Consider the following 10,791-nt stretch of genomic DNA (forward strand, 5'->3'; position numbering starts at 1 on the left):
GGCATATGCCCTTTTTTGTCATGTGTCTCTTCTATAGAGATGAAATATATAGTTAAACTTAAAAAAGTGTGTCTACTTGGCAAGATTTCACTATCTTAAAGCTATCTATCACTGAAAGTATGCATGTTCTTTTCTGCAGTTTTTAAATTTAAAAAAAAATCAGTTGTTAGTGTTTAATGTACAAAGGATACCAATGTGATACATGTAAAGATAAAATAATTTTTGTATATTTATATATTTGTGCTTATTATGATTCATTTGTGTATGCTGGATATACTAATATGTCTTGTCTTGATTATAAGCACACTACCTGCATGTACTTAGGAAATGAAATACTGTAATCAAGTTTTATAAAGGTAATCCTGATTGTGTATTCATGTACATTGCAGCTATCAAAAGAAGTTGTATATGATGTCCTGTGTGCTGCAGACATGTATTTGCTGCCAGGGTTAAAACGACTTTGTGCTAACTGTATCAGCCAGTTCCTAGACTGCAGCAATGTTGTACAAATCCTTAGAACTGCTCGACTGTTCAATTTACCACGCTTAGAGGATCAGTGTGCTGAGTTCATTGCTAATGATTTAGAGGAGGTATATTATTTCTAATAGATTTAAGTTGATTCCAAAGTTATATATATTTGATTTAATTTATATTTGATTAAATTTAGTTGTCTCTTTGTAAGTTTTAATTTTTTTTTATTTCATTGCATGCTAAAATAATGTAATTTTGTTTACTGGAATTTGACATTTTCCAGAAATTAGTTTGATCTGAATGTTTTTGTTGTAAACACCTAAAGCTGACCTAATTCCTGACCTTGATTCACAAACCAGTGAGTCAAGTAAACAACTTTCTATTTCTATCTTATTCTTAGAGTAAAATGATTGATTTTTTTCAAGGTTATACTGGGAATATGTGACTTTAGATGTAAACAGCCTTTATTTTGAATTCTGGTTTTACCGGAATTGCGCAGTAGTCATGTTTAATACCAATGTTTATAGATAATTTAGTCAGTTTGGGCTTAAAAAGACTTGATGTCAAGGTGTTCATTTTGTTGTGACCAGTTTGGAGTTACATTTTAATTTTTATTCAAGTTATTTCGATTCTAAAAGATTAATTCTTTTTCCTGGAAATATTTGAGTGCTCATACAGAATTCTTGGACAATGTCATTTCTTGAAATTTTATTCGGAAATTCAAACGCCGGAATATTGTTTGTTAAATAACAAAGAACTGTAGACATAACATCACTATACTAGCAATAGTATACGTTGTTGCCTTCCATTTTGGACTTTTCATCAGGACTTGAACTTGAATTCATTAAAACATTTCCTTACTAGGACTTATAAAATTTAATTCGTGGATTATTCTTTAATTATTTCTGGATTTTGTTTCTTTAAACTATAAGTTCTTATTTTTTCATTTTTACAGTGATTTTCCATTGAAATAAATTATTTGTTAAATTTTTCAAAACTTGTTGTTTTCACTCTTTCTTTTTTTACTGTTTATTAGAGCCTAAACACGTAACATAAGACCATTAATAGAGGTCTTTGAAAAGCTGGAAAAATTTGAAAATTTCTTAGTATATACATGACAATTTCATTACAGTAAAGTACAATTAAGACACTTTTCTTACATGATATAGTATTGAAAAATCTGTATTAAAGGAAACTTATTTTACTTGCCCAGTAAAATGTTCTACAGGCTTCTAGAAATGTATGTAGCTAAGCTCATGAAGATAAAGCTGAACTGGCCATCATCTTTTGCATGCTTTTGACTTCTTTAAAATCTCTCTATCGAATTTGCTTAAACACACTTGTATGTAGAGAGTTACAGAAAAAAGATAGTTGATTTCAAATGATGCATTTGCCTTCATTGTTTGTTTTTTAATTTTCCATGTAAGAACAAAATGTAAACTATCAGTTGGACATCTCTATATTTTCAAAGATACTTTGAAAATGCAAACATCATATTTTGAATTACAATAAAGTGACAGTAAATTTTTTTGATTTTTTTTATACTTTGTACAGGTTATAGTGCAGGAGGAATTTCATGAGATTGTGAAAGAAGATGCAGCTGAAGTAAAAGATAGACAGGAAACAGATACCATTGATATCATAGATAGTGTTCGATTTCATCTGACAAACTTTGTACAGACCTATAGTGAAATGGAGGAGGCAAATGAAAAATTACGATTAATAGACAAGATACTAGAGGAGTTAGGTTTGGAAGGTTGAAGATCGAATCTTATTGAAGTGTTCAAGATTGAAATGTAGAAGTTCAGAACTATTGTTCAGTTTATTAAAGTTGTGTAGATTTTTAATTTTATGCAGCAAATACATGGGGCAGCAAGATGTTTCAAAATCAACAGATGCACAATTTTGTCTTGCCTACCTAAAACCCATTTTGGTACTGGTGTTGGGAAAGTGGCATCAGTGGTAAGATTTTGTATGAAGATTTTATTCTAGCATCCTAAAAAATTTTGATGGAGGCAGCTTATACCATAGGGCCATTGACAAGACAGACAGGAAGAGTTTTTATTTAATAATGTTTTTACCTCAAATGATAATAGAAAGTCCAAAGGAGCTTTTGGGATAGCATGTTGCCTGTTGTCAATCCATCTGTCCATCCGTCATCCAGCTGTCTTACATTTTAAGCATAAGTTTGTTATTGCTACTTCCAAACTACTCAAAAGATTACTGCTAATGCTTACACTTTCATCCTCAGATGTTGACCCTGAATGAAAATGGTACCTCTCAGACATCCAGTGTGGCCATCTTGAAAATCCTGTTATTGGTACTCCTCCTTGTCATATCAAAATGTGATTTTCTCTAAAAGACTTCTAATGCAGTCTAGTTCATCCTGAATGAAATTTGTGGCAGTGTGCATTCATTTATGGCTGACATGGCAGCCTCTTGTAAATCTTGTTATCACTACTCCTCCTGAATGGAAAGTGTGTGTGTCTGTGATTTGGATTTTTAATGTTGCTTTAACAATATTTCAGTCATATCGCTATGATGTCTGCAGTGTGGCAGTTTATAGTGATGTCTAGCACTGGGACATCATGCCGCAGACATGTAGCATGATGTCCCACCCACTGACATTATCCTGACACCAGGCCGACCAGTCCTAACACTAACCTTTTAATGCTGAGTGCCAAGCAAGGCAGCTGTCAGTACCATTTTTGTAAGTCTTTGGTATGACTCAGCTGGGATCGAACCCACAAGTTCCTTCATCCAAGGTGGACACTGTAACCGCTAAGCCACCGGAGCAGTTTGTTGAATGGAAAGACATATTTACATGAGGTTTTCATCAGAAAGCTTTTTATGATGTCTAGTTGGTCCTGAACAAATACATGGGCATTCATGCATTGAGATCAAGGTCACAGTCAGAGAAAATTTTTTTCATTAAGGTTTTGGTTAAAATTTTTGTTTTAATTTCCTTATATTTCCTAAACTCCTTGATGGATTTTCTCCATACTTTGGATAACTAATTGTAGACAATTCATTTGGCAATTTGTTGACTTAATCATTTGGCCTTCATGTCAGAGTCAAACATTTTACATCAGTGCTTTCATTGTGATATGTGGGCCCTGGCCTTGTATCACATTCTGATTTTAGCCTGCAATTGAAGTCACACAAAACTCTTTGGAAATTCAACATTTTTATCTGCAAGTTGTTCTTTTATGTGTTCAAATGCAGATAATATTTTACATTTTTGCTATTTCAGCAGTTTTTACATTTATAAATTACCTCAGCCAGACTTGTCACTCAGATAAGTGTCACTTATAGCTATGAAAGTCAAATGAAAACAGTACAGCACATACAATTTTGTTTCTTTCAACAATATTAAATCCTCCATATTCTTTCAAATATCAGCAAAGAAATTTTATGAACTTACATTAAGCATGCAGAGCCCTGGGTGGCTGAGTGATCTAAGGCACATACCTGTACCTCTAAGGCACACACACATCTCACCTCTGTCCATTGAGGTTTGAATCTGGGCTCATCCAACGTGGATATGTAAGAACACTTGTCAGTAGCTTCCTGTGGGTTGGTGGTTCTTCTCAGAGTTTTCCTGGAATCTTACTCCATCAAATACACTGGATGTCATGTATATATAGATTAGCATGTGTGTAAAATAGATTAAACTGACAGCAGAAATAACATGCATTACTCATTATAATGCTGTCAGGATCTGGCCTTATAGTGAGATGACCTTGTAATGAAGTCCATGATAAGTACTCCCTCATTATTATGTTATCCATGGGAGCTATAGAGTATACCACCTTATAGTGAGATCATCTTATAATGAAGTTCATGATGTATATAATTTTACTGCCATGTAATGAAATGTGATCCATTACCACATTTGCATTATAATAGGAACCATCATGTAATGAAGATAGTGAGGGAGTGCTGTATTTGGACCATTTATGATCCAGGTTCAGATGTCCACAAACATTTGTGAAGATTCATTAATAAAACTTGATAAATTGGTGTTGCTTTGTATACAAGTATTTTTGTATACAAGTATCTCTGATTACTTTGCAGAAATACACTGAAATAATTAGTTCTGTTCCAAACTCCAGATTAAAATACAAAGCAGTGAGTTCAGATGTTCATATGTAATTCTAGAAAATTCAATTAGCTGACTAACAATAGATTTTTATAAGTCATTGAAAGTTGGGTCCAAGACTCGAGGTGAAAAGCGAGAGTTTATCTAAGTTTCATCTTGAAAATGTTAATTTTCTATACACCATTTATTTTGCATGATCTTTTGAGTTTTGATAAGTTCACAAGCAATATATATGAATTAGGAATTTTCGGATCAAATGTTGGAAAATATGCTTTAATTTTTGGATTGAGAATGGCCTGTATTTTTGTGAAAGATTTGTCTAAAAAATTATCTCTTTTCTGCAGCAGATGGAAGAGATTTTCTAAATGATTTCATAGACATAAGTTGACCAGCTCAGGTAATTAGGTTTTTAATTTTCTTGCTATTTAACTATAAGCCATCAGGGGTTGAAAATTGACTTGAACAACTCAAAATAGGTAGTGAATTTCTGGTGGTCAAAACAATTTTCCATCCATTCACATGATCAAGTGAGTGCTGATTCAGGACTACATGACCTGAGTTTATTTATAGCGAAAAAGATGTTCCATTGAATCTATTGCCAACTTTCTTCATTGAAGGTCCATATTTTCATTTCAAAGTTTCTTTTTCATTTGATTTAATCAAACTCATTCAAGCACTTTACCATCAGTCTAAATAAATGCTTACCAGAGGGAGAGGAGGCAGGTTTCAGTTTGTAATTATTTAAAATTGGTGTTACATGAGTCACAGAATACAATAACAGAAAACAAATTTTCATCTTTTATATTTTTATAATTGCTGGTTGAGTATGATCTTTATTGTGGATAAAAAACATTATTTACTGACTGGCTTGGCAAATTAAGTTTTAGAGAATTTTCAACCCTGACCCTCTTAAAATTATAAACCCTTTCATGGGGTTTATGAGTAAGTGGTTCTTTGAGTTAACAAAATAGACAAATTTAAATAATAGGCTTAAGATTTATTAACAGTATAATAATAATAATAATGAGGACTTTGTATAGCGCCTAATCTTTGGAAGCTCTAAGCGCTTTACAACATTAGACAACACCTATAAGATAAAAAAACATAATAATATTATTACAAAAACATGAAATTAGAAAAACATTAAAAAAATAAAAAACATGCTGAGAATATTTCAGGTAGGAAACATTATTAGGTCTTTAAGTTTGTTCTTGCAGTCGAAATAAGTGAGTTTTGAGAGCCCTCTTGAATGTGATCTTTGTGTCTAAGTTAAGTGGGCAATTCATTCCACGTTGCTGGGCTCTGATATACAAAAGAACACTGTCCATATGACTTTGTTTTCATAGTGGGAATAATGAGTATACGATTGTCAGAAGAGGAGCGTAAGTATCTTGCTGGTGTGTAGACATGGGTGAGGTCAGATAGGTATGTTGGACTAGAGTCCGACAGTGAAATATAGCACAGAGAACAAATTTTGTGTTTGATTCTGGATCGAATGGATAGCCAGTGTAGGGTACAGAGCAGCGGGGAGGTGTGCTCTGATCGTGATACTCTGAGTATGATCCGAGCAGCTGTGTTCTGAACTTTTTGAAGTTTCTGGAGTAGATATTGAGATGAACCAGACAGAATTGAGTTACAATAGTCCAGTCTTGAAAGTACTAATGAACACACAAGTGTTTTAGTGGCATCAACTGAAAGATATTTGCGAATTGAGCTGATGCATCTCAGCTCAAGATATGCAGCCTTGCATATGTTCATGACATGTTGGTGCAATGTGAGAGTACTGTCCAGAGTAACACCTAGGTTTTGTACTGATTGTGTGAATTTAATGTTGGTGTTGCTTATATTTATTGTTTTGAGGTAAAGGATGTGAATGAGAAAGTCTTTGTGTTGTGATCAGAATGGCCTCAGTTTTATCATCATTCATCTGCAGCTTGTTACAAGTCATCCATGATTTCACATCAGAAATGCACCTCTCTACACCTTGGATGGTAGCATCAACTTCAGTTGGGTGGCTAGATTTGTATATTTGGGTGTCATTAGAGTACAATTGGTGAGACACTGGATGATGATCTATGACACTTGAGAGCGACTGAGTGTACAGAATGAAGAGAACAGGTCCAAGAACAGACCCCTATGGAACACCACAACATAGATCAACTGGGCTGGAGTGTATTCCATTTGCAGATACAATTTGTGTCCTGTTGACCAAGTAGGACTTGAACCACAGTAAGGCTGTATCATGAATGCCAAATACATGCTGGAGACGGTGAAGTAATATATCATGGTCTATTGTGTCAAATGCTGCAGAAAAATCAAGGAGGGTGAGAACTGTAATCTTTCCACTATCCAACGCAGAGAGAATGTCATTCACTACTTTTAGAAGAGTAGTTTCAGTACTGTGGCAAGGGTGATATGCAGATTGTACATTGCTAAAAAGACTGTTTGAATTTAGATGAGATACAAGCTGGGATAGAACAACCTTTTCTAAGATTTTTGAAATGAATGGGAGATTAAAAACTGGGCGGTAGTTCTTTAAATCATTATGGTTAGATTTGCCATCCAGACTGAATTCTTACAAATCATTAATATGTACAAGGAGAAAAGTAGCCAAATCTTACAATTTATTGCAGTTTTGCATACTGTGAACTCATTTTTTGTGATAGGTGTCTATTTTTGTGATTTTTCAAAAAATCTTTTACCATACACCATAATCACTGTATATCTTGGGACACTATAAGTCTTGAAACACCCCAAATTATTTTTTTAAAGTAGTTTTGTGTTCTCTATAAATGTTGGGACAAGAACGTATTGCAATTTTGTCATGTACTGTAAGTTATCAGACAAATTTAACATTTATTCTACTGATCAATCAATGTATTTTATCAAATATAACAACGTTTTGTAAGAAAAATGACTTTGTGGTTGTTAAGGGACTTTTAAGTCATGTCTAACTGCATAGATCTGCTGTAGTATAATGTATTGACAAATCTGGGTCTGTGTAGTTTGTTAGGTGTGATCAATAGATGAAACTTCATACACCCTGATCTGCTGACACATATGATGGCAAATCAGGGTCTGTGTTGTTTGCAGTTGGAACTTGCTTATAATGACTTATGAACAAGTATATATGGTAGTGAATTTACTGTAGCTTCAGATATATTTGTTCCTAGAATTTCAAGTAAAGCTTTTGTCTGAGATTTGACATTTTTGTGTATTTATGCCAGGTTTTTGCTTAATACTAAACCCCAGCCAGTTAGAGATCTTAGTTTCAGCAGCCTTTGGATTGTTGGAAAAATACTGCATGCATGAATATAGAATGCCCAAGAAGTATCAAGAGCTAACTACCATCATTATACTGTTTTGTTACTCATTTTCTAATGAGTAAACTTGTTATGTTTGTAAATTGGCAATTTCTACATTAATTCGAATGTGATGTGTGTATGGAACAGTGTTCAGACTGCTTCCTAGATGATGTTATAAGCAATGACACTGTCCACATAAGGTGTTTAACCCCAGGATCAGAGTAATTTTTAAATATCATTTATGTTATGTTAGTGCTTATTAATTTATGAACGTAATGTCTGCTGAGTAGCACATTCCATCCAGACTGACCTGGTTGACACAGTAAACACAGTATCATCCCTGTCTGCCATGCTTGTGCTTAATACACAATGTTGGAGAAAGCAAATGTATATCCACAGTCACTAATTTATACCCATGTCCCATTTCTTCTCATAATCAGAATTATATTTCATTTTATATTATGTGTTTTTGATGAAATCAAACATTTAATCTGCCTTATGCTTCAACATCTTTAAGACTGACACTATCCCATAATAGCCACTCTTAGTTATGTAGGTGACCAATTTGTACTTCTTTCTTGGCTAATCAATGCCAATTACAGTTTTTGACTAGTTTCCCGATTATTTCATAACGTTCAAAACTCTCTGCATTTCATGTTATATATGCAGACAACTTAGTGTGTGCAGTACAGGAAATATGCCTGGGATTGGGTAGTGCATGCACATATAAGTTGTTGTGATATTTCAAAACATTATTGTAAAGTTAATAGGCTGGGCCAATTTTCATGACTTGGGCATTTTTTTTTCTTGAACCTTAATATGTTTGAATATGTAACAAATATTGCTCTGTTTTATGCACTATACAAGAAGTATTTTTTGAGTGTAACTATGTTTCTGTTGTTTATTATGAGTTTAGATGCAACAGATTGCATGGAGGATTGTTCTGCAGTTTGTGTGTTGATAGCCAGTATCTCATCTTAATGCTATGCTGTTGCCTTTTAACTCTATAACTTCTAATGTTGAATTATAAATAAACGTAAGTCTGGATAAACAGAATAATTCCTGTTATGTTTGTTCTTTCACTACTTGCTTATTAACATTTTAAAATTACTTCTGTAGGTCCTTCAAATTTTAAAATAATTTTTTAACCTTATTATTGCAAGCTTTGAGAGATATAGAGAAAGAGAATGAATTGAATTCTCATGAATTAGTAATTAATGAGTTTTAAAAAAATGCATCAAATGTCCAGTGCCTTATACAGTCAGTTGGTGTACATACTACATTTTGTTCTCCACATCAAGAGAATTGTGAAAATTCAACAGAGTGATGATATAAAGTTATCTCTTTTGATGCAACAATCTACATTTTTTACCTGTCTCATTTTTGGAAGGAGCATGTACTGTTATGTCTATCAGTCCTATCCATACATATTTCCATTGTTCTATCTGTCTCTCTGTCAGACTTTGGTAAAGTTATGCTCAGATAAGGATCTTATGTACTGTGTAATGTATGCTGCAGTGTTTTACAAAATTGGCTATGGATGCCTCTTGACAAGTGTATTGTTCTATCAAAAGCAAAGCAATGTGACCTGTATTTTACACATCAGTGACCTTGATGACAGTGTGTTCAGCTCACTCTAGGCTACTGGGTCATACAAAACTGTGTATATCAGTAGCAGAGTGTGGCACTTGAGAGCCAAATGGTCTCAGATTTTAAAAAATTATAGGGGCAAGGGGAATTTAACATCATATGGATTAATGGGCATAAGGATAATTTAACATTGGAAAATGATAGTGGGTATAAGGGATATTTAACATTGAAAAATGCGCTTGAGAGCCAATGGGACTAACATGTTAGGCAGGGTAAACATTATTAGAGCATAAATGAGAATTTAACATTAAGCTGTCATCTTGATTCATAAGTTTTTGCAAGCTGAATCTGTTTGTTTTTAACAGTGTATCATCTTAGGTACATTTGATGGGAATGTGGGTTGACAGTCTGAGGCAAAATATGGCACTCTGGGGCACAAGTGGAATTGAACATGGAGATGGCACACTGAGAACAACCTAGTTAACCTCTATCCAACACTTTGTGATATCTTATTCAGCAATTATGTATTTACTCTCCAGCACCCTATTATCTACTATCAAGCATGCCATGTGTAATTATCAATACTTATTTCATGTACTGTTCAACACCCCACACTATACCATCCAACACCCTGCATGTACTATCCACAGCACTGTGTATAGTAGCCAAAGTCCAACACCTGCTGTCCAACAAAAACGGTAGAATGTAAAAGAACAGGATGAAATCACACAAGTGGCTAGGAGTGCTAATACACGTACTATACGTAAATACACACAAACATACTATAACATGCCAATGGGCAAATCCCTTATAAACAAAACAGCAGCAGAGAGGGTGAACAGACCTGTTGCTGAAACGTCGTTTCTGAAAAAATAATACCTCATCGAAAAAAATTAAAAATATAAGGTCACTAACGCTAAACCAAAGCCTCTATCTTTACCGAGAGTTTCTCTAATTGGGTTTATTTTGTTACTTTATTTTTTTTGTTAGTGTTTTTCTAAATTTGTATGCGTGTTTTCGTTTACCCACGTTTCACTGAGGTCACACCCTCTCTGCTGCTATAATTAAATCATTATTATATCAACCAAATATTTTTATCAAGACCTACACGATATTTTGTTCTGGGGTCGTGTACATTTATTGTTATAAATCCGTGTGGAGTAGATTATGCTTTTGAAAAGAAGTTTTTGAACTTAATCATGTCCATGTCCCCACTGCACCAAGTCTGATGAATATTTCGTAGAGTATGTGTATCAGCTCCATTAAACACAACTAAAATATTACAGTTATCTCTGATGACTTTAGGTATTTATACATATGTGG

The 10,791-nt window shown here is 33.8% G+C and overlaps 1 protein-coding gene across 1 annotated transcript in view; it reads left to right on the forward strand.

Moving 5' to 3' along the window:
* The window catches only part of LOC149796170 (ankyrin repeat and BTB/POZ domain-containing protein 1-like), an 84,836-nt gene extending 75,899 nt beyond the window's left edge, over positions 1-8,937 (forward strand). The window contains exons 11-12 of the mRNA XM_089966110.1: positions 390-590; positions 2,026-8,937. Of these exons, the coding sequence (XP_089822236.1) occupies positions 390-590; positions 2,026-2,232 (408 nt within the window). The 3' untranslated portion in view covers positions 2,233-8,937. The remainder of the gene's footprint in view (positions 1-389; positions 591-2,025) is intronic.
* Positions 8,938-10,791: the final 1,854 nt, after the last annotated feature.

Source organism: Sinohyriopsis cumingii, chromosome 7, assembly GCF_028554795.1.
Source record: "Sinohyriopsis cumingii isolate HCF-2022 chromosome 7, ASM2855479v2, whole genome shotgun sequence".
NCBI classification, from domain to species: Eukaryota; Metazoa; Mollusca; class Bivalvia; order Unionida; family Unionidae; genus Sinohyriopsis; species Sinohyriopsis cumingii.